This window comes from Cinclus cinclus, chromosome 12 (assembly GCF_963662255.1).
Source record: "Cinclus cinclus chromosome 12, bCinCin1.1, whole genome shotgun sequence".
Classification (NCBI taxonomy): domain Eukaryota; kingdom Metazoa; phylum Chordata; class Aves; order Passeriformes; family Cinclidae; genus Cinclus; species Cinclus cinclus.
Window position 1 is genome coordinate 18,709,801 of NC_085057.1, and position 24,691 is coordinate 18,734,491.

Here is a 24,691-nt window from a genome sequence, read left to right on the forward strand (position 1 = left end):
TAATCTAATTTCAAGGCTAGAAAGTAAATTAGATCAGTAATAAATGTTAGAAATGCTCTAGAATCGGACAACAGAACAGGACATTGACAAAACAGCCTCTTCAAGTAAACCAAGCTTCATTTATGACAGCTGTTTATAAAGACAGAGTTCTGAAAATTTCTATTTTATAACTTTATGTTCTGTGTCAAAAGCTAAGCTCTTTCCTTAGGCATCTCTTACTCAGCTGTCAGGAAACCATAAAATTTTTAGGTGCAAATAACAATGAGTTTTGCCCTGACGGCAGGACCCGGTGTCTCTTACACACTCCTGTGCTGCCGTGAGCACTGATGTTCCCTTCTTTGTTAGACACCTCCAGAGACCAAGACAGGGGGATGAAGAATAACTTCTTAAACCCGTGACCATTCCAAATGGTTAAATGTAAATGTAAAATGTAAATAAATGCTGACAGAGTTTCTAACGCAGGAAGGATGGGGCTGTCAGCCCCGTGATCCATTCAGGCTGGGAATTTTTGCTAGAATCACCAGCAAATAGCATTAGGTGTGCCAGGCAGAGGAGCTAAGGGGGATTCTTCTATCAGGGAGATGGCAAACCCTAATTCAGAAGGTTTAATCCATGTTCTAAGTAATTTATAGTTATCCCTGGAAACCATTTCAAATGAGTGAATGTGCAGGAGGAGCCTGCAAAGCCCAGCACTTCCATGGTGAGCAGCCTTTTTTAGCTGCAGTACTGGTATCACAGGGCAGCAACACAAAAACGCTTTGCAACCCCTTCCCTTTGTGTAGGAGCTGAAAAACACTTTCCTTACCCACACACTCCCCGTCCTTCAGCTCGTGGCCAGGCTGGCAGCTCAGCTCCTGCAGGCAGCGGAAGGAACCCATGGTGTTGACACAGTGCTCTCTCCTCTGGCAGGTGTGTCTCTCTGTCACACACTCGTTGATGTCTGTGAGAAAGAGAGAACAGATCAGTCCCACAGGGTGCCACGGCATCTCCCTCTTTCTGCTCTTTTGGAAGGAGCAGAAAGCTCAAAAGAAAGACTTTCAAATGAAAGACAGTCAATACAGGCTTTGTTACAGTGCTCTGATGGAAGATGTTCGTAGCCTAGGGTCTTTAGTTAGCACAGAGCAACTGAAGAGACACAAATCACAGGGGGATTTCCTCCTCCTCCCTTCTTCCCAAACACCATGGGGATGGTGCAGGCACTGGGGCCAGGGACAGACAGAACTGAGGAAAGGCAGGCTGGGCACAGGACTGACAGCTCGCCAGTGGTGAAGGGAGGGGAACTCCTGGACAAGGGAATGAGAAGGGGATTAATGTCCATTGCCTCTCCTCAGACTTTCACAGCCCAGGCCACTGCCCAGCCCTGCTGCCTCAGGCCAGGCTGACAGGGGTGCTGGGGTGGCACTGCTCCAAGGATGGCAGCTGAGGCTGCCCTGCTGAGCTGACCATGCTGGTACCTATTCCCTAAGGAATGCATTGTTGGGACTGGATATGCAGGAACTCATGGAGAGGAACCCGGATGGCTCAATCAAGTTTGTAAATTTGTATTTAGAGCTTTAAAGAGATTTGATTTCTGCAGGTGGAGTAGTGGAGAAGTTCTTTTAAAAAATCACTTGAACACAAGATTGCAGAGCATGGTACAATTAGGGAAGGAATATGAAACACCTTTAAAATGACACATTTTGATAGGCTTGGATGAAATCATCTCAAATTCAGGTTTTGCTTATGTTAATAATGAAAGCTAGAACAGCATGATGAGCAAATACTTAGAAGCAACAAAAAGGGGCAGAGACTGGGAAGAGAAATTTTCTTGCCAACCTCCACAAAACCTCGCATGTTCCCACTTCTATATAAAGCTAGGAATTGCTAGAGCTAACAAAAGCCAAATGTGACCAGAACCATTACCAGTCCTCTGGCTGCTCTGTGCATGAAGCTGTTTTCATACATACACAATAAAGCAAGTATTGTTTAAATCAGATTTTCATTTTGGCTGTAGAACCTCATTCTCAGATGAGTACATCAGATATATGACTTCCCCTGTGGAGCATGAAAACAGGAAAAGCCACTTGAAAAGATTATTGTCTTTAAAAATGTGTCAGCTGGTTTTCTAGCAAAGAAATGAGGGGGAGCACCAAAAAATTTCAGTTCTTGCTACCCTGCCATAACTGGTGTTAAGCATTGAGTTTTGCAAGACCTGCATTAGCCTGGTTACATTTCACTTCTCGCTTATTCCTGTTTTACTTTTGTTTTTTCTTTCTCTCCGTTTGCCATTGCTTACTCTCCACATGCTGCAGACTTGCTTTGTAAAGCAGTTGGTTAATCCACAGCATGGTGCTGGCCATCCCCTGGATCTCTTTCTACCTGACCCACACAAACTTTGAGCATCTCCAGAGAGGAGCAGGTCCCTTGCTTGCCCCAAAGTTCCTACAGGGTTATGTCCCCCTAATGCCTGTGCACTTTCCCAGCTTCTATTCATGAGAGTGAGGAGTATTTTCACAAGTGATCCTGGGATGGTAACAAACGCCCCTCACATGCTGGGAGATGAATACAAGGTGCTGTAGTAGATCCCTCTCACCTACTTTAGACTTTGTTTTTAAAATTATTTTTTTTTAAATTATTTTAGAGAAAACCAGCCACTTAACAGCACCAACAGGATGGCCACTTAACAGTACCCAAAGCACTGCAAGACTTTCTGCTGTCTGTACCACAGATCTGAGATTATCTGTTCTTGCAAACCACGAAAAGGCCTCTCACACAAACAAACTGACAGCAGCACACTGCAGCTCATGTGCTTGAGTCAGTCCAGCACCATGTCAAAGAGAAAATGTTTGTCTGAAACACGAACCAAAGAGGGTAGGAGGCATTCTACATGATCAGCAGGTGGAATATTAAGTAACAGGAATTAAAAAAGTGATTTGTGATTTCACAGAGGAAAAAAATTAATATGATTTCATGTTTTGTCTGTATTTTTGATTCAATTATCAAAACTCTGAGTACTTGAAAAAATATGCAGAACTGGCTGGAACACATTTGAGGACATTCAAGTGATGGAAACTGGCAGATTACAATGCAGAATTCTTGCTTTCAATGGAAGTTTTGTGCACGTGAGACACTGACAAGCTCTAAAACCTGACGGTGAGCTGGGCTGAGCTGCAAGGCTTAAATCCTGAGCCATGGCCATGCAAAGCCCTGCTCTGCCTGCCCAGAGTCAGTCAGAACCTCTGGCTGTGCCATCAGGCCAGCTACCAGCCCACCACAGTCCCCTGGTCATTTATCATGCAAACATGCCTGGTTTTGTTTGTTTTCCTAAACAAATACCTAAATTTGCTGTAGATTCCAGAGTGCCCAGGAGCCCGTCTCCCTCCCTGTCCTGGAAGCCAACTCCACAAGTCATCTGTCAGATGCCTGACAGAGCACTGGGAATAACAGGAGTAATGTTGTAATGTTTTCAGTCTCACAGTTAATTCCAACACTGGACCAGCTGTGGTATTCATCCAACCCAATTAAGGCTGTGAGGGAGGCTAAGATGATATTTACTTTCAAAAACAGGAAAAACAGGAAAAATAACTTCAGTACTATACTGAAAACAAGTCACACAGTCAATTTTTGAGGAATCTACTAAGTCTGTGTGTGTGGCAGCAACATTCCTCACTTTATGTCAGCAAAACCCAGAATGAACTGCAATCATGTAATAACTCTTTTTTTCCCCAGATCTGTTGTTGCAAACAGCAACACACACACCATCGCTGAGCACATCTGTTGCATCCAAGGGCTGGCATTTGTGCAGAGGAGTATCAACATTTACCTAGTGCTATTTATTTCAATATGCACTTTGATATCAAAAACTCATTTTGATGCACTTTCTATTAGAAAAGTGAAATAGAGACTTCTCTTGTGCTGCATCTGGAGTTTCTCGTTATTTTTTCTCTTCAAATCGCCTCAGTCCTGTTTGTTTTATGGGACACATCTGTGCAGTCCAGGCACTTTGTTATTTTGCACCCCCTCAGCCTGTGGGTCCAGGAGTAAAGACACCATGTCCTGCTCCCTGTCAGGAGGGAAACTGAGGTGAGAGCAGCAAAGACAGGAGCAGAGCAGTCAGTGAGCAGTGGGTGGTAGGAACGACTTCGCCTGAAAGTCACAGGAAAAGCAGCACTCAGCCTGGCTCTTATCTATGGAGAACATGGAGCTTCCAGCCCAAAGACATTTCAGCCTCTGCTCCCAAAGACATACAGGGGTGCCGTGTGAGAGCTGTTTAAACAGCTGGTGACTCCTCTGTGCATGGCTGGCTTTTGGGAATCCTGGATGTCTGCCTCTGAATGCACCTGAAGTTAGAATCCCATGCTAAACTGTAATTACCAGAGGTTTTCTCCTAGTGTTTGGGATAGCTCAAGGTGGAGAACAAAAGCTGTCACGCTGGAAAACGATACCCCAGGAGAACAAGGCAGCGAGCAAAACACAAACCACAGTATGCCTGTGGCTCTCTCCTTGGACTACAAAAGTAGGAAAAAATGTTAAACATGGCAGATGTTCTGCTGGCACTACGCACAGAGCAGAGCTGGATGGGAATGGGGAGCACACCAAAAAAAGGAAGAGAATTTCCAAAGTTTTTTAGGTTATTTAAAAGGATATCTGTAAAAACTGCCCTGCCTTAGAGGAACACAGAGGTTTGGTGTTTAGTGAGGGAGAAGGGCTTCACAAATGAGAGCTGTCTTTGCTTTCGTGAGTAGTGCCTGAGGTTTATCTGGTATCATTCATAATAAAACTGTTCTAATGTCATAGGGCAGAGGGAGAACGTGAACCAAAGGAAGCACCTGGCATCTGCCACAGCAGCTCCTGCCAAAGCTGCAGACACACAGGCACTGGTTCAGTGTCAGAACACTCCTGGGAGAGGTGAAAAAGGACAGATCCATCCTTCCTGCACAGTCCAGGGAAAACATTGGGAGTTCAGTGGCAAGAGTCAGGAGCAGAGATCAAAGAGGGGCCGTTCCTGGAGTCACACAGGAGTATGGTGGCTGCAGCAGGCTCTAGGCACACACACCCTGGGCACCTCCAGCACCAGCCTCAGCTCAGGCTGAGCTGCCTCATAAAGGCCTCCTTCCTTCCAGTGCTGTTCTCTCAGTCATTTCATTGAAACCAAATAATTTAATTAGTTTTCCATTCTTACCAGTACCTCTGATTTCAAAATAATAATAACTGAAAAATAAAAACCCAATGTCAAGAATTTAAGGAACACCCAAAACGTGGTAAGTCACAGTTCTTCTCTGGATTCTGACACTGCAGAAGGTTTCCTGCTTATGCCCAAATGCCACACGGTGCTTGTTAATCAGATGGGATCACAGAGCTTTAAAGACAGGAACAAAACCAAAGCTGTGGTGGTCAGAAATTAGTGTTATAAATGTAGGGAGGAGACAGGGGTGAAGAGGGCACTGCATTCACACAAGACACTACAGTCATGGACACTGATGCATTCATGGATGAACTGGAGGTCCCCAGGTGCTCCATTTATCCAGGCAAGGCTGCTGCTGCTCCCTCCTAACCCGGCCTTTAGAAAAGTACCCAAAAAAGAAACTGTTTCACATAAGCTGAGGCCCTGGATGCTGGAAGCAAATTAAATCCTCATAAATACACTTTAAAACTTGACTGATTTCTTACATGAAGTCAAACAGCAGGGGTGATCCAGCAGAATTATGATGCATCCTTGACTTTTACACAAAGAAGTTCATGCCAGAATTAACAAAGGACTCGTGTGAATTTTAAAATGCCCTCCCTTTGGAATGGATCTTTTCCATTGCCCACACTCTCGTGGATTCTTGAGCTGTATTTCTGAAGTTTAGTTGTTTGGTGGTGTCTGGAACTTGGCAGCATTGAACTGTGCAGAGAGATCAGCTGCTCTGATCCCTCAGCTCAGTTTACAGCCACCAGAGCTGCTGAGGTCACACCTATGGCTTGGGGCTTCTGCACAACATGACCTGCACCCCGAGAAGGCGTGGCTGGGGAAAAAGCCAAAGAGCACACAACTCATGAGGTGAAGGGCTGAGCAAATGGTGCACACGTGTTTGTACTGCCTGGCTCTGAGATGTCGGATGCAGGGATGGCCAGAGAGCCTGGAGCACGGATGGTGTGGAGGTGTTGCAGAGCATGGAGAGCTGTGATGCTGCGGTGAGTGGCGTGTGCCTCTCGTCTTACCAACACATTTCCTATGCCTGTTGAGAATAAAGCCCTCTGCACACATCCCACTGGGGCTGACACAGGAGAATGATCCCAGTGTGTTCTCACATAATTGTCCGCTGGAACAAGCCTGAGCACCTGAGAGGCACTCATCCAAATCTACAGCAGCACGGGGCAGCCAGGAGGGAAAAACAGAACTCCATTAGAACAGCTCCTGAAATGAAACAACATTTCTTTCACGCCGGGGATGCTGAGATGAAGTGTGCTGGAGCTCCCACATCAGCACCAGGCTGTAATACATGCAGTGTTACGCTGAAAATAGGGCTGGAATAAACCCTTGGAGATCATTCAGTCCTTGCTCACACTCCTGTACTTTTGCCATGCCAGAAAGAAATACCCTTAAAAACAGGCAGGCGTTCACACAGAGATAGTGTACATTCCTTGAAAGAAACCTGTTCTGGTGCACCACCACCCTCACCGTCAGATGCGGACTTCAACAGAGATTATAAATGTCCCTTGGCAACGTTTAAACTGACTGCTTCCACTGACAAACATAATTTTTTTCATTTCCTGTAGGAAAACGATTGCCTTGAAATGCCCCTTTTGATTCTAACATTAATTAATCAAATTAGCTTCCACCACACTTGAGTAAGCAGTGCACTGTGAATATTTCATCTGGTGATATTAAAATTCCATTTTCTTCACAGACTGTCTGTAATTTCATGAAAATGATTTGTTATTCAATAAGGTCTAAGATTAAGAGCGATGTGGATCATTTGTGAGCAATTCTGAGCACTGGGAGCTCCTACTTGCATTTCACTGTTATTGCTCCCTTACTTAGAGATTTATAATTAAGGTATGTCACAGGGCATTGCTTCTGACCCCCAAACCCTCCCTGGTAAACACATCCCTTGTCACTACTCAGGAACGTCCATTTAAAATTTCTGTAATGTGGATGGGGATGATACAGCTTTGGAATTGACTGCTCATCACTGGGCAGGCCAGAGCTCCAGCAGCAAGTGAACACCTGGAGCTGGCCCAGCTCCCATGGCACATCCTGCCTCAGCTGCAAAGCCTCCCTGAGCTCAGGTTTCCAAGGCAAGAGGAACTTTGCAAGCAGAGCAGATGCTCTGAGGGTGCCCCAGCACAGCAAAGGTGCCCGTGTCCTGCTGGCTGCTCTGCTCCCAGCAGGAATGCTGCCTGTCCACAGCTGTGCATGCAGAGCCTGCAGAAGAATCTCAGGGGGAAGAGAAACCAGAAAGGCTGAAAAAAAGCCTGTAATGTCAGAGGAAAAAAGCACCAGCCCAGGCTTGTCTCCACCTCGCCAGGTAACAGCGGCTCTGTGCTTCAGGGGGTATCTGTGAGGCAGAACTGGGCTTTTTTCTGCCAAACGGTCTCTCTGATGGCACTGCAATTCCCAGTTCTGCAAACGAGGAACACCCAGGGGCGTGAGGAACCTTAACCATGGCTCTGTGGGGACCCCGAGCACTCACCTTCACAGGAAACCCCATCAGCCATGAGCGTGTACCCAGCCATGCAGGAGCACACAGCATCTCCTTCCACAATGTTGCACAGGTGCTTGCAGGGGCCATTATCTGCACAACACAAAATTGCAAAATACATCAGGACAGGCCCCCCAGCACAGATCAGCTGCAGCCCCACACTGCCAGGTCAGCCAGGCACAATCCCAGCTCAGGCAAGGGGAATCAGCCTGTAACCAACCTGTCCAGGCAGCCCCGAGCACTGCTCCCAGCCCTCATACCTGGCCACTCCTACCTGCACTGCTCACACCACCCTGCACAGCTGCACTGTCCACCCCAGCCTGAGAAGCAGCTGGGGAATAACCCTGGGAGCAGAGAGCAGCCTCAGATTCCTCCCTCTGGTTTCCCCTGACAATTCCTCAGCTTTGGGCCAGCGGTAACAGATTAAAGCTGTTTATTGAGATCAGACTGGAGAAGAGATGAGACCAGTTTTATTCTGTCCCTAAACATTCCTCTGCAGCTGACACCTCCAACATACCTTTGCACTTGTCCTGCTCTTCCTGCAAGGACACCACGAGGATGGGCTGGGAGGGAGAAGCTACTGGAGGGACGGTGGCTTCGGCTTCCAGCCTGGTCACCTGTCCTTTGTCAGGGTCTGCAAGGCAAGGGAGGATCAGTGACAGCACCATCCCCACCAGACACCCACGGCAAGGGGTGATCCCATTCATCCCACTCCATCATGGTTTGGAGGAGGAAACAAACATCACGGATACAGATCAGAGAGCCTGGCTGACAATCACTTCTGTAAAATATCTGAACTACCTGAATAAACTAGAAAGTGCTAATTTCACTTTTGAAACATTTGCAGTATTTTAAATACAGTGGTTGTCTTTCATTCAGAAAAGGAAATGGAAAATGTGAATGAATGAATTTTTCATTCAGAAATGGAAAAAACCCCCAAACTCAAAACAAGCCTTTGACCTTATCCTGTCCATCCTATTTCAACACAGACAAACAACAAACACCTTTACAAGCACAAGGTACTTTGGAATGACTTTTGTACAGCCAAGTGGAAAACGTGACAGCTGCTGTCTACCACTAATATTTTCAACAGACAGTAATGTTAAAGGCACCAGGAGAAAAAGAGCTCTGATACATCAATAAGAGTAACCCAGTTTATCAGTATCATCCAAGCAGAAGCCTAAGTCCATGGTGCTAAATTCTCCCTTAAGAGGAATGTGTTCGGTTCCCAGTGAGTTCAAGTGTCACCTGGAGCAAAGTGTGAGCCCCAAAACAAGTGACAACCTTAAATGACTAAGGGTGACTGCAGTGTAGGTTTGGGGTACAGGAAGAGTGATTTTCTGAAATAAATGAAGGCAGCACAGGTGCATAACAGGCTGTGGAACAGAGACAAACCAAAGTCACCGGCTTTGGGGCAAAGCTTGAATGATTTCCCCAGGAATGCCCAAGATGTGCACAGCCACAGGGGAGCTGAAAGGTCACTGTGCCACATATGGTTCAGCCAAACAAATGCACTGAGGCTCCCAACCACCTCCCTGCCCCTCCCTCAGCCTGCCACAGCAATGGCAGCACCAGCCCTCCCTGCCCTGGCCCCTGCCGTGCACCTCTGAGGTCCCACAGTGTCCCTGCCCCTGTCACAATTCCCCAGCTGAGCTCTGCAAACCCCTCTGCACCCTGGGCACAGCCCTGAGCACCACAGTCCTGCACATCTGCAGGAACATGACGTCCCACACCACAAGATGCTTCACCCAGAGCTTCGGCCAAGGCAGTGCTGGGAGAAGAACAGCAAAGGAAAACCACAAATATGCCCCAGGTGAGCAACCATGCCAAATTTTGCAGTGCTAAAATAAGAACTTTTCTTTGCCTCTTTTGGATTAGGTTCCTTTCCCAGAATTTTAATATAAGCAGAGCAGACAGCTGCCACAGGAACAGTCAAATGCAGTCTTGAGGTAAATGCTGTAACACCACACTGAGAAGGAGGACACAGAGAATGCTCATTGCTTGGCTTGGACAGAGGATTAGAAGCCTAAGGAATTCTGTCACTGGATGGAAACACTGCCTTTGCTTGTTAAACAACACAAAGCACTTGTAACTAATACAAGGTTTCAACTTACTGGGCTATCTGACTTGAAATCATGCCATTGGGGAACTCCACACATCAAAACAATTACAACACAATAGACTTTTTTTCCAGACTTCCACCACACTAGATAAACTTGGAGTTTGTTATCACTGAAGGATGTTAATGATCTTAGATAAAAATCAAAGCTCAGGAAGCAATGCTGTCTGTCTGAACTGAGTTAAGTTTATCTAAACTTATCTAAAGAAAACCTAACTGTGAAATACAAAATTATTCTGAGAAAAACAGTTATTTCTTTAAAGATCTTTACAAATCCTCTTCTGAAAAGTGCAAACACTCTCGATTAGAAACACCACTCTTATCCCGTACCACCAAACACAAAAATAAGGCATAAGTGAGTTTCCTAAATTACAATTTTTCTTGACATTTTACAATTTCTACAGAACATGTCCATGCACCAACACCCACTAAAAAAAAATACCTCAGAGAAGCTGCAGAGAAACTAAAGAAAAGCTTGGTTGATGAGTGCAGGATAAATATACTGCCCTTCATGTCCCTTTTCTCACCTGGAGAGCAGCTGGTGCCATCCTCCTGCAGGGTGAACTCCGGGAAACACGAGCACTTGTAGGAACCCACAGTGTTGATGCACAGGTGCTGGCAGAGCTCTCCCCCGTAGAGCAGACACTCATCCAGGTCATCTCCAGGCAGGCTGTTGGACAGCTCAGCCTCACTGCTGATGGACAGCGCCTCGTGGTGATCCTCCCTCTCTGAAACTACAGCAGAGCACCTCTGAAACTACAGCAGAACACTGCTGGCAGCTGTTCTGGCTTTGGGACTGAACAGAACAGGGTGTGTGGGCACACAAGAAAAGTCAGATCTACCCAAAACACTTACTGCAAGGATAAGAAGGAAGGAACCCATTTTGGAGGTAACACCCCTGTGCTGGAGGGTCACCTCCTCCTTCCCTAAGGCTGCAGGGACAGGCATTTTACAGAGCCACTGGGAAACAGCCACAAGGCAGGTGAAAAGCTCACCTTTCACATGACTGACAACCCCATTGCCACTGAAATTTGAACTAAGGTACCGTGCTGAGCCCCATCTGAATTTCAAATTTCAGGAGAGTAAGTTATCCACTTGGTTGGAAACTTTCCAACATCACAATTTGTTTTCTCCTATATTATTAGCATTAGCAGCAGCCTGGGAGGCACTGAGCAGTAACATGGCTGTCCTTCCTACTGCCTTTAAACACTGGCCGAAGCTGGAACACCACCTGCTTCCATTCCCGACCAAGTCTGACAAAGTTTTCTGTGACATCAAAGTTATTCCCAAAGTGAGTTTCTTAGTTTTAAAGGTGCAAAACTTATTTCTGGGCTAAACAGACGAATGAGGATACAATTCAGCATCAGAAAGTCACCCCAGGACATTTTCTCAGTCAGCTTTTCTTGAACACACACAGCCAAAGTTCCTTGCTCAGGGAGGTCTCGGGTATATTTAAGCACGAGAAACATCCACACGTCCTTTGCTTTTTCCAACTTGCTTTAGGAACAAGGAAATCGGTGCTTGATCTAGAGGAAAGCAGCTGTGCTCCTGCGACGCTGCTCCCTCCAGCACCCCGCTGGAGGTGTGTGAGAGGCAGAGCCTTGTCTGCAGTGTCTCAGTCACAGGTGGACACTCACCCTTCTCAGGGGTCACGGTTGGCAAAGGCTCAGGATGCCGTTTGATCTCGGGATGCACGAAGTGATCCCCCCCTTCACAGCAGGACAGCAGCACGTGGCTGCAGGGGTAGCCCAGGTTGATGTTGGACTCGCAGGTTTTCCCCTCACTCCTCAGGCGCAGGCCCAGGCTGCAGCAATCACAGCATTGCTGCAAGACAAGGGGAACATCAGCATCCAGCACGCGGAAACACTGAAAAAACTGCCACGGAAAAAACTGCCCCATCCCTGGAAGTGTTCAAAAAATGTGTGGATGTGACACTTGAGAACATGGTTTAGTGGTGAGCAGGGTGGTGGTGCTGGGTTTACAGCTGCACTTGATGATCTCAGGGGTCTTTTCCCACCTTAACAATTCTATTCTGCGATCTAAAACAGCTTCAGGGATGAGCCCACACACACCTGGAACCGATCTGCACTTTCCTAAGCAGTGGAGCATCTGGAAAAGCATTTGGAGCGCTGACAGTTGTAAATATCAAGGCTTTACTTGTGCTTGTTTTTGCCATTCTGCACCAACGGGTCAACTGCAGCCACAACAAACACAAAGTCTGGCTGTGCCAGTGATTTCAGCAACTCCACACACCAGGAAGGAGTGGTCCTGAAGATCAGCTCCTCCCAGCTTTTGCTCACAGCCTTGCTTGTGTGTAGTATGAACAAAACTTATTAACAAAAATAACACAGATCTGCACCTCGTTGCATTAGAGCTCAAAACAGGATCAGTTTGAAGCAATGTGTCAGGAACTAGAAGTAGCTTGTGCAGACAAGAGGGTCAGCAGCATCTCAGCCCTGTCAGGTGTCAGTAAAGCCTCTCCTCTCTGCACTGCTGCCCTGCAAACCTGCTCTGACCTTTAATTACCTGGCTGTGCTGGACAGCATCCTGCTGAGACTGGCTGGAGGGAGGCCAGGTTGTATTTGATGAGTTACTTGCCTCTTCTTTCCTTCCTCAGAGTATCTGAACAGCAGCTTTGCTGACACATTCATCTCCCACTTCTTGCAGTTTGCTCTGCTGCAGGTGGCAGACAAAAACTGTGTGCTGCTTTACTCAGTCCCAGACAAATCTACTGCACAGTCGGGGCACAGAAGGGCATCAGATACAGGATATCAAACTCGGAAAGTCTATGCTGTGGGTGCACAGTGGGTACCTCCCCAAGTAGGGAAGCTAAGGAGCTGGGAGTCTGCTCCAGACACAACTGGGGTCACACCTCAGCTGGAGAGGCCTTTGTGCATTTGAATTTAAGTGTTCTCTCACCCCTCATTCATTTATTTATTTGTTCATGTATTTTAGCTATAAAAACATCTGTTCCACTGACAGAAAAGCAGAATCTTTTTCCCAGTGCAACTCCTCTGAAAGTCATCCACTCACTGCGAGTTTACAGTGACACTGGAACCATCTGTGCTCCATTCTGCTCAAACATTCACCCTGTGAAAAGGTGTCAGACACAGGACGTGAGGGGCAGGATTCAAGCTGGCAGCAGGAGCTGTGTCAAAAGAAAGCCCAAGGACAGAGCAGCTCCCAGGAGGGAGATCCCTGACCTGAGCAGGGTAGATAAGAGAGGCAGTGTTGTGAGGAGTATGGAAATGGGGAGGGATCACTTTTCATCATTAAAAATCCTAGGTGGGCATCCCCATTAATTCAGAGCCTGTCTCCAGCAGGGAAACATCCCCTGCCAGCTCAATGCTCAGAAACTCTTCTGCTGAGTCCCTTTTTTCAGGACAGCACTGGGGTTTTGTGAGCATTTCACACTCAGCACACAGCCTGGCATGGTCAGCCAGCACTGATGGCTGCAGCTCACGTTTTATGGCCCTGCTTCCTAATCTGAGAAATCCCCAAACATCATAAACAGCAGACATTACTCACATCTGCAAATATGCACAGCCATACGGAGCTCCCTTCACACGCCCAAATACATTTGTGGAAAATTTACAGTATGGGGCTTGAAGAGGATGAATTATTTTGCATACTAAATAGGCTAAATTATATTTTCAAAAAAATATTAAAAATAATCTAGCAATAATGAATTGTGGCCATGCTAGAAGAAATTCCTCTTGCAATCCTTCCCAAATCCAGAACCCTCAAATTCAAAATTTTATGAAGAAAAAAAATAAATTTCAGTTTTCTGCACTTTTTTCCTTTTAGCTCAGTTTTGTCACCTTCAATATGCAAAGCAGAGGAAGTTCAAGATAACACATGCTTTTACTTAAGCATTGTAAAATATGCAATATTTGCCTTGAAGACCCTGGCATCTTTCAGTCACAGTTTGATTCACAATTTATCCTGTGTGCATGTATGACAGAGAGTATTAAATCAGTCATACATCTTTGGGCTCACGTATTTTCCAGGTGAGCAAAACTGTCTAATTTTCCAGTGGAAAAACTTGTTCGCTGTAAAGTTCCTCCTAAAATGCAACAATTGGAATGCCTTGACCTTTTTTTAGATGCTTTTTGAACCCCCCAGGAATTCTACAACTGATTTAATAGCAAATATGACTATTTTTGCCTTGCAATTGAGAAACCCACCTTGAGAACCACTCTTTGGCTCACATCTTTCTTCATTCCCCTCAAAACTTCCTTTGCTGGAATCCTGCATAATTGGATTTACCATGGTGGAGTCTCCATCCACTAGGAAAAATTCCTAAGGCTGTGCTTTTTGTGTTAGAGTAAGTAACAGTTAAAACAGGTTGATTTAACACAGGCTGAACTCCTGGATCTGCAAAACCAGCACTGCCACATTCACCTTGAAGCAAGAGGTGAAAACATCTAAAATGCCTGAAGACCTACAACTCTTTGTAACCTGGAGGTAAAACCCTGGCTTTTGGTAAAACAGTGTAAGTATCTTGCTGGGTTTTGGGGCAGTTAATGAATCTTTCCACATACCAGAGAATTTTTTTTTTATTTATGCCACAGCATTTACTAAGAGCAGACTGATCAGAGGAAACACCACTATGGACTGCCAGCATCTTCTGCCAGATCCCCTCTGAAACAATGCTTAACCATAATAAAACTAGAGAACCTTTCTTGTAACACAAAGCATTATAAAGCAGCATGAAGTTGGATTATTTTGTATTACAGCAGTACATACCATAATGCTAAAGTAATACAAAATCTCAACAGTCTCAATATTTATTGATTTATTTTTTTTTCAAGCAGTAGCTGCAGTGACTCAAGAGCTAAATGAGCTAAACAGGTGAGCAAAGCCGTTCAGTAGTTTTACTGTCTCAGATGGTTTATCTTAAAGGAAAAATCCCATTGGACCTGGCATGAGGAACCATTCCATGGGAGTATTTTGTCACTGGTTTCAGCTCAGCCAGGAATGATGGAGCTCTCCCTCCCCACCTCTGCCTGGGCAATGGCATGTGTAATAAAGCTGACTCTACAGCCTGGCTCTGCCTGGCACGCAAACAACCCCTGGTGAAAATCTCAGAATAACAATTCTGTCACATTTCAGACATATTAATGTCTTCTCCCAAATGCACAAATTCTCCTTTTACTCTAACGACAGACTTGGGACCCAAATTAACAGTGGCTCTGAAGATGACATACCAGCACAGCTAATTAAACCTTAAACCCTGCAGTGGATGTCCACGTTCTCTGCTTTTCCAGTGAACAATTACCTGTGAGAATCTGTGGTGCACAAGAACAGACAGAACTAATCAGGTTCCTGCTGAGCCGACCAAGCTGCACTTAAGATGAGCTATAGCTATGTAAATTATGATCAGAGGGAAATGAATTCTGAAAGGCACTGTTCTGGTGAAAACAGGACAAGCCAGCTGCTGAATCTTCAAACTGGTTTTAAATTGGTTTGGCTCCACTGGTTTTCACAAAGCAAATCTCATTTATCTAAGCGGAGGCTGTGGCTCAGGATTTGTGGTTTGTGCTGTACATTAATGGTTTGCCTCTATTTATGAACAAAAGCTTCCATCATCATCTAAATGCTTGTTCCTCTAGTTCAGCATTGTGTGGAAGTGGGAAAGGGGGCCACAATTCAACACTGGAGCCAAGCAAACTGCCCGGTAATGGGTTTCACATTATATCTTCAATTAAATTGTGCCCTATCATTTTCCAAGTTCTTCTACACTATAGATATAAAAAAACTAAAATGGACTTTTCAGCTCCTTCCAAAGCGGGGAAGCAGAAGCAATACAGCCAATAAGGTCTACGAAATGGAGATGGAAATCAATTCAAAATAACATTACTGTGAAGTTTTAAAAGGGGCTGCAAACTGAAATGCAAACAGCACCATTTCACTGCCACATTCCTGCAACTTCATCCTTGGGATGCCCCGCAGTCACGCAGGAGCAGATGCTGCTGGAGGCAGGCAGTGAGGACAGCTGGCACACCTGCAGAAGCAGCAGAGGAGCTCACCTTGTAGGAGGAGCCGGTGCAGGGGTCACCGTCCTCGGGGCCACACGTGTCCCCGTCCTTGGCAGCGAGCATCCCGGCCAGGCAGCTGTTCTCCCTCACCGTGGACACGCAGCACTGCTTCTGGGCAATCCTGCAAGGCCAGGTCACCACTCTGTCACACTGCCGGGGCAGGGCTCTCTGAAACCCCCTGGAAACATCCCAGAGCCACCGAAACTACCCGTCTTGGAACACCCCAACAGGCGCAGGAAACTATCCTGGCTGAACAGGAACTACTTTTTAAACTAGTATCTACTTTGTATATTTATCCCCTGGATCCCTGGAAGTGTCCAAGGCCAGGTTGGACACTGGGGCTTGGAGCAGCCTGGGACAGTGGAAGGTGTCCCTGCCATGGCAGGGGGTGGAATGGGGTGAGCTTTAAGGTCCTTCCAACCCAAACCATTCTGGGATTTTGTGATTCTGCTTCTCACAATCTCTAGGTAGTGAGCTGAGCTGGAGCAGACTCGGGAGCTGCAGGAATTGCAGGGCTCCAGCACAGAGAGTGCCCTGGGGCTGGAGAGGGGCAGGGTCACCAGCTCTGCCCACTGGCATAGCTCCCAGTAGCAGCAGCAGGTTTTTGTCCTTGTTTTCCAGGCTCTGAGGCCACGTACTTGAATACTTTTTTACATAAAATGTTTTCTTTAGACATAATGTTTATAGGCAGGCTTAAATCTTTAAAACAGGGACACAACTGAAATTTTACAAGTGAGACAACTGAACCCTAATCTCTTACTCCTTTAAATCCAAGTAGCTTCACAGGGACTAAAACATTTAGGATCTGGCTTTTTAATCTAAAACCAGCCTCAGATGTGCAGGTGCAACTCATTAATGTACTGGATTTGCACCTACTTAGGCTGAGGCTGGAATTGCTAATGTGCCTTTACTTCACAGACAGTTGGTATGTGTCAGTTGTGTCACACCAGGTCCCAGGGGGAGGATTTAAATCTCAGTAACTTCAGAAAGGTGCAGCGATACTGAATTTGATAAAAGGGATTATGCCAAGGTTTTGCTCTAAATGACAGGATCATTTGAGAATGTGAGTCTGCAGTGAGTTTGTCTGCATCCCTCCCCAGAGGCTGCTCCAGACTCGAGAGAAGGGAATGGGATGAACTGCAGCTCGTGGGGTGCTGGGTCCACGTTGTCCTGCAGCCATCTCTGTCCTCCTGCTGTGCAGAGGACACCTGGCTCCCTCCCAGACCAGGTGCTGCTGACATCTGCAGCAGCAGGGTCAGGCGTGTGGTCCCCCCTCCAGCAGAACCAGGGGCCACTCACAGAGGACCATAAACACATCCCTTAATGACACTGACACTGACACGGATGATCACTGCATTTAGCACTTGCCCAGGGGAAGCCAAGCTCTGCCTTCCCATTTAACTGCAACTCCACAGACTGGCAGAAAATGGGAAACAAAAATCTGTGCTCTGCTCTCAGGAGAGACAAAAAGAAACCTTAAAAAGCTTTCGTTTAGATCAGATTTTTGGCAAATGGAGGGGGAAATCCTGGCTTCTAATTGGCTGTGAGTATTGCCAGTCTATGAATAATTCAGACAATGAATGACAGTTTCCAGTCTCCAGGACATCCCACGAAGTACATTCTTCTCAAGGGCTACTCTTTATGCTAACCCAAAAATGTTCAGTTTTACCTTACGTACCTGCAAATATCACCATCCATTCCACTTACAGGGATTTCTGTGCACTCCCCGTTGTCTATAGCCCACTGCTGGCCAGCTCCACAGCAGCTCTCAATCAACTCCTTCGTGGAACCTGTACAAAACACACACACAGATTCTTTTAGATTGTTTTGTATGGAATGGATTTCGTATAACTGCTTCTTAACATCTTGACATAACTGATCACTGGTGATGTCTTTCAGGGGGGAACAGAAGAAGGAAGTTAAGAGTTTTAAATGCTATAAATGACTTAAATGGTTTGAAGAAAATTCCATATTTGACAACTCTGAACAAAATCCCTGAAAAATCACGCCTGACCACTTGATACAAGTTGATTTAGTCATTATGCTGCTCTAACAGTGCCCACACTACACAGGCTGGGTTAGCATAGATGGAGTACCCCAGCTTCAGATGGTTCAGCTGGCTTAAAAATACAATAAAAAGGGTTTGGGAGATGTCACCCAAGATGTTTCATGGCTGTGAAACACTGGCACTAAGATGCAGTAAGAGAGATGGACGTGGAAAATGCTGCTCTAGTTCCCACCTTTTTCTTTGTGGATTTCCATGGAAGGTGTAAACTTGCAGGTTGCAGTGAGATAGGATTTTGCTGGATCCTCTGTACCTTATTATATATAAGTCTACTGCATAGACTTAGGGCACTTTGTTCTCTTCAAGCCTTCAGGAAGGAACAGCCCAAACCTGACCTGGGGCCACCGCAGGTGCAGGGGGCTAATGACCAAAGCCATTAGTGTCCCCCCACCCTGCCCAGATCCTGCTCACACACCGGGGCACTGGCACCACAACAATCTGCACATGGCCCTCAGACTATGCAATGCTTTCATTTTATACAGCACATTAACAATCTTAAAATATCCTTGAGTCCTGAGAGCTGCAATAGGTGTAAGAGTTGCTCTGTGACATTGGAGGGTTGATCTGTGCAGTTAAACTGGCAGGAAATACATCCAGTACCAGATAATTACAACACACTGCTATAAAACAGTGAAATTTTAACATAGTTTTAATTCACTCCCTCGGTGGAAAGTCCATTCATTTTACCAAGTGCTGAAATACATTTGTTGCTCTTGCTGGAACATGAGAATAGAGCAGAATTTAACTATCTATACTGCAGTAATCTACATGATTTAGTATTCAAATAAAAGCGAGTTACTAATTTCTCACTGAAGATTCAATATCAGATTGCTCTACTGAAGCGTCATACTATTAATCAGTCATATTTGCAAAATACATTGCCTTTTGTTGTGATCTTATGAATAATTAAACCCAGAATTAAGTTATCATAAAATAAACAAACTGCTGCATTTTGTCTTCATCAGGAATTTTTTAAAACCTGGAATAACTCATAATAGGACTCACAGACATTAGCATGGATTTATGGTATTTTAATTCTCCATTAGGAAGAACAAATATATACAACTAAACACATGCACAGGACTGAGGATCACAGAGCTTCTAGGGGTACAGAGATTTTCAGCTCTGTGTTTAACACACTTGGAAATACTAAAACATTCAAATAGAGCTTTGTTTATTTGGGGCTTCCATGATATTAGCAGATTTAGAAGCAGATTTGCATCTGCTCATGGAAAACAAAGTAATTTTGTTTGAGAACTCTGCAGTCCCGAGTTTTTTTCATATACTGTGTGAATTTTGGATACTTCCTAAAGTAATTTCACAACCCACCTAATAATAGATAATTTGATATGTATAGATTTCTTCACTAAGGAAAAAAAGGCAATTTACATCAGGCTGCACTATAGAACAGCAGCAGTTTCCTCACTTGTTTGCAATCCAGAAACTCGCCACCAGCAGTTATCACTCTGCATCAGTCTGAAGATATGAACTACAGCAAACTTTGGCCTAACCTCAAAAAATTGTGTATTGTCTTTTAAAGACACTTAAAAGTAAATTCAAATATTCTGAAAAACATTTTTCAGATAATTTTAACTCTTCCCTGCCTGTGCTTTAAAGTTGTCTCAGTGCCTGACACAGCCCTGAGCAGCAGTGGGATGGCCTCAAGCTGACCCAGGGGCACAGCCAGGTTTTCCATGGCCACATGATACCCACACAGCTTTTACATGCTAAGAATTTCAGCAGTCAGCTACAAAACTCTGCTGTGGGTGGATCTGTGTATTTCAAAAAGTTTAGTTGAAGCTCAAACTGAGGAAAACACACAGTTAAAGGCTACTAAATGATTTCCTCCCCCTGTCACAGTGAACCGTGAGTTTGTTAGAGCAGCAAAGGTGACAAAGTGGATTTTCATAAGTTTTCCCCCCCTTTTTCCCTCCCAGTGTTCATAAATTATGTTTCCAAAATGATAAATCAGCCAGCTCTAGAAGGTCAAGAAGGGATAGAAAATCTCAGTTTCTTGCCAGACCTTTTTTGACACTGAAGTTTCCCCGATTTCAGCTTCACCTGGATTTCCACTCAGACCATTTCACACCTTTAACACCTCCAATTTCGTTGCTTCCTCCCACTCCCACTTCAGGTCTGTAGCTCTGTGGAGCATCTGCATCGATTGAATAACTCGTTATGCAAATGCCCATTCTGGAGGCAGCACTCCTGACTGAGCTGTCAGCAGCTTTATCCATCATTCCGTTCCAAGTGGTTCTTTTGTCTAAGCAGAAAGACAAGTCCTAAGCCATCAGCACTTCTCACTGAGCCTGCTAAAACCCTGGCACAGGGTGCCCAGAACAGCTGTGGCTGCCCCTGGATCCCTGGCAGTGCCCAGGGCCAGGTTGGACATTGGGGCTGGGAGCAGCCTGGGACACTGGAAGGAGTCCCTGCCCAGGACAGGGGTGGCACTGGATGGGCTTTAAACCCCTTTGCACAAAAACTGTTCTGTGATTCCTCACACAATAGGAGCAGCAAGGACCAATCCATTACACCAACCAACCCAGGAGTGCACAATTATTTCCCTTTCTACTAAAATTACTCCAGGAGCCATGACATTAAGGAGGCTCAGATAGTAACTTTAACTACAATGTAAGGCAGACACAGTGCACGGCCCTGGATAGAATCACATGACTTCAGGCAGAGGTGAAGTTCAAAACTAGTATTAACCCCAAACCCAACTATCTATAAGCCAGGGTAAACCAGAGCACTGCACGGATCACCAGGAGGACCAGGGCATTGGGGCCAGGGCACCCACATCTCTCCACTGCTGCCTTTAATTCAAGCTGTTAATTGCTGGATCAGCACTCATGTGAGACAGGCAAAGGTCATACTCCCAAAACTGAGCTGAGCTCTTGCTGTTATCATGGGACTTCCTTTTCCATTCTTACACCTGAGGAAAGTAGTTTATCTTCCCCAAAACCACAGTATTTACACTTGCACTCAGCATAAACGCTTAACAAGAACTTAGTATCTGCCTGACAATATAGAACCATGTATTATGCAAAATAATGACAGAAACATCACAGAACAACTTGGTGGAGTTCTCAAAATACTGAAAAGTAACTGTTTCCAGTGGGTCTTTTTTCTGCTCCAATCTCTTCACCGTTTAAAGCCCTAATAAATAAATAACAAACTACTGTAGCTTTACCCCTTAACAGGTTGTCATTTCCTATCTTATCAACAGCCTAAGGGGCTTTATTAAATTCCCTCAATGAATTTCACCATTTAGGTGAGCACTGTAACATGCTCTCGATTTATCTGGGATGGTTGGGAAGACGTTTTAATGAGTAAGGTAAAGAGAAGAAGAACATTTATCTTGGCAAAGCCAGGGGAAAGGAGAGTGACAGCAGAGCCCCACAGCCAGCTGCTTTCACTCCAAACAGAGTTATCACTTACGTCATTGGGGCTGGCTAAGCTCTCCCCAGGACCTGTTCCCAGATAAATGAGCAGAGGGTTTTACTCTGTGCAGGTTCCTGCAGGCTCCTCCAAGCGCCTCAGTGCTCAGGACATGTCTGACTCTAAATCTCCCAGAAATGAGGGCAGTGCTCGGGGGTTTCCATGACCAAACCACAGTGAGCTCACTGCTCAGGATGGGGTTTAACCCACGTGCTCTCCTCAGTCTTCAAGGCTTCTCTCCTTGGAAATGATGGAAAAGCAGATTGCAGGAGAAATACCGGCTGAGCTGAACATTCTGCATACACCTCACTGATTCAGTTCAGTGCCTAATCCTTTTTCACTGCCCTGTTCAATTCCCACCTCCCATGCCATCACCACAGCAGTGTAAGGCAGGTCCCTCACATTTGGAGCAGCCTGCCTTCATTTCAAACCTCATGCAGCAAAATGGTTTTCTGTGCACTCCTTCATCCTCTGAAGGCACCCATGCCTCTTTGGGAATCCATCCCACCACTCATCCAGGACAAGTTCCTGTTATATTGCCTTCCCTCCTTGGGAAGCATCTGCTTTCTATTTCAACCTGAAAATGTTCCGTTTCCTAAATGATTCTTTGTTCATAAATTCCTTATGCTGGCTTGCTTGGGAAAACATAGAGAGCTGTGTCTGCCCCAAGGCACAATGAAAACCTGGATTACCCAAGCTGAACGTTCATTTTACTGTGCATCATACAATGGAGACATATATCAACACAGCCTCAGCCAGGCTTGTTTGGCAGATTTAGTTCAAAGTGTGAATGAATAGCAACCTTATACTCCCTCTGGCTTTAGTTCTGGATAATCCTTGTAAGTCAAAACATCTATTACCTGTGGCAGAGGCCAGATAATTTAGACGATGTTTGGTCTTTAACGTTTCCATGACAGCATCCTTTATTAGGTCCAGGTTGAAAGGGGGGGGCGGGGGGGAAGACGGGGTAAGAAACAACAAAATAAATTCTTTAACCCTTTTCACCAGCTACAAACCCAAGCAGTCTTCTTCCTGCTGTTTCAAAATGTGTCTCATTTTTCTGTATCTTTCTGTCACGAAGTTTGAAGAAGATCAGTTAATGCACAAGCATCCTTCTATCTAATTATAATAATAACTCAGAGCAGGAAGAATGTTTCTTGCCCATCATCACAGCCTTGGCTGTATTTTCCCCCTGAACCCTCCTTCCCCAAATATTGCATGGAGTATATTTATGCTAGCTATTAACTTTCAAAAGAGCTGAGGCTTGGGAAAGCCTGGTTCCGATTATCCTTGTAATTCCTGTCTGAAGAATTTTATCTTGGGGAGAGCAAGCTCTTCGCATGCACTGTTTTGTGGCCAGGTAGGCTCCTTTCTTCAAAGCATTCCCAGCAGCCCTGTTTAATTTTAAAGTTAAAATTCAGAGGAACAGTGTTTATCAGGGAATGTAGTCAGGGACTGCCAGTCAGAACACTTGGGAAAATTAGGCAGGATCACTGAATCTGCTGCAACTCAAACACTGAGTAAACCAAGCACTTCTAGGATGTTCTTAACCAATTACAAATTGAGCAGGGGTTGGAATGGTAATTAAAATACAAAAAACAATATTCCTTCTTCTTAAAAAATATAAAGGCAAACAAACACAAAGAAGCAAATAGATGTATGTGTAATGCCTTCATGTAGCTTATATGCTCCCCTTACGTCTGAGTGTTTATCTACAGAAAAATTAAATTCACCATTACCCATTCACACCCACACACTGCAGTGTTAGGGACAGCCATCCATTAAGACATGTTTCTGCTCTAAATTTTAAAAGTTTAGCAGGTAAAAAGGTCTTCGTTTTGGACTGGCAGTGTTGATCAAGGACAAGCCAAGCTACTGTGCCATTTTAGAGCCCAACTGCCTAAAAACCACCACACACACTTTAATAATGCAATCCATATAGACAGATTATTCATTCTCACACCAGTCACACTGAAATTGTAGTTTTGTTTGAAGCCTGAAGGAGGACTGTACTTTTACATCTGAACCACATCTGATCTGCATCATGCACCCCTAGCAGGGCAAACATGGGATAGGGAGCAGCTGATGGATGCTCTGTGAAGCCAACCCCAAAGGGCAAACATCCTTCAGGTTGCTGTTGTGAGCCTTTATGGTTTTGAGGCTTGTAACTGGCAACTGAAAAGAAAATCCCCAGCACCTGCCCAGTGCCCAGTCCACTTCCACCAGTTCAACACATGCACCACAGGCTAAAAATACACAACCTCAGCTGCTCCCCAGGAGAACGCACTTAGAAATTGTTCACAGAAAAAGTCTCAAATCAATGTGGAGGAAAAAAACCCCAAAATTTTCATTTTCCTCATGACCAATTCATCTGAAGTAGAAAAACTGTAAAATTCATCAGAGGGGTGAAGTGAGCGTTCATCTCTGTAGAACATCACTGAAAACACTGGGCAGGTTCAGCCCCTGACTCAGCCTCAGCCGCTAGTGTCAGCTTGTTTGACTTGCTCTGCCACATTGCTCAGCACAGCTTTCTGCCACAGCACGAGCCGTGCACACCTGGAGAAGGTAAGGATGGAGAGGAAACGACATGACAGCAGCAGTCAGTGGCCTGAACAGCCCCGGGAGTGTGCTTGTCCAAGAATGAGCCCTCCAGCTCTGCTTGGCTGAGCACTTGACAAAAAGGTTCTGAACAGCAGAGGAGAGAAACCTCTGAGTTTCTACCTAGGGAGCAGGGATGCTTAACTGAATAGAAGAGCTGTTGTAGAGCTCCATCTCCTTATCTGGGAACCCTCCAGCACTCCTTGCTAGTCCTTGTCAGGTTTGTAATCATAAATTACATTTCACCTTTATTTTATGATGATGTTCTGAAGAGATCGCTCATTTCCTCAGGCTTTACAAAGTTTTGTAATCAGGGTTTGGGCGAGAATTTCAGCAGCACTGATTATGGCCCAGGGCATTTCCTGGATTAATGACAGGCTGGAAGAGCTGATTACCCCCAGCTCTGCCTGGATCCAGTAACCTCAGGGAGCACCCAGTGCCAGAGCAGTTACTGTGAAGGAATTTCAGTAGGACACTTAAGTCAACAGCAACGAAACAAACCTCCTTTTATCCCTTACAAAAGTAGGAGGAAATACTAATATGAATGGGGTGATAATTATGTTTAGATTGTTCCAGGGGAATTTAGCAGCCCTAGCAGGAAGCACAGCAGGAAATCTCTCCTTTGCCATGCAGCATGCCTCAGAACCACAGATGTTTGGAAGCAAGAGGGCTTAGTTCCCTAAGAAAGTAGTGGTTTGAGGTAGAAATGAGGAAAACGGAGGTCTTAACTTCTAAATGAAGCACCTTGTTTGATGCTGTTACT

At 45.3% G+C, this 24,691-nt stretch overlaps 1 protein-coding gene across 1 annotated transcript in view; it reads right to left on the reverse strand.

Annotated features, from left to right (window-relative positions):
- The window catches only part of FBLN2 (fibulin 2), a 63,371-nt gene that overhangs the window by 10,776 nt on the left and 27,904 nt on the right, over positions 1-24,691 (reverse strand). Inside the window, exons 2-9 of the mRNA XM_062500633.1 lie at positions 17,506-17,617; positions 15,819-15,948; positions 11,424-11,610; positions 10,314-10,520; positions 8,185-8,301; positions 7,659-7,760; positions 6,184-6,324; positions 806-940 (exon numbers count right to left, since the gene is read on the reverse strand). Of these exons, the coding sequence (XP_062356617.1) occupies positions 806-940; positions 6,184-6,324; positions 7,659-7,760; positions 8,185-8,301; positions 10,314-10,520; positions 11,424-11,610; positions 15,819-15,948; positions 17,506-17,617 (1,131 nt within the window). The remainder of the gene's footprint in view (positions 1-805; positions 941-6,183; positions 6,325-7,658; positions 7,761-8,184; positions 8,302-10,313; positions 10,521-11,423; positions 11,611-15,818; positions 15,949-17,505; positions 17,618-24,691) is intronic.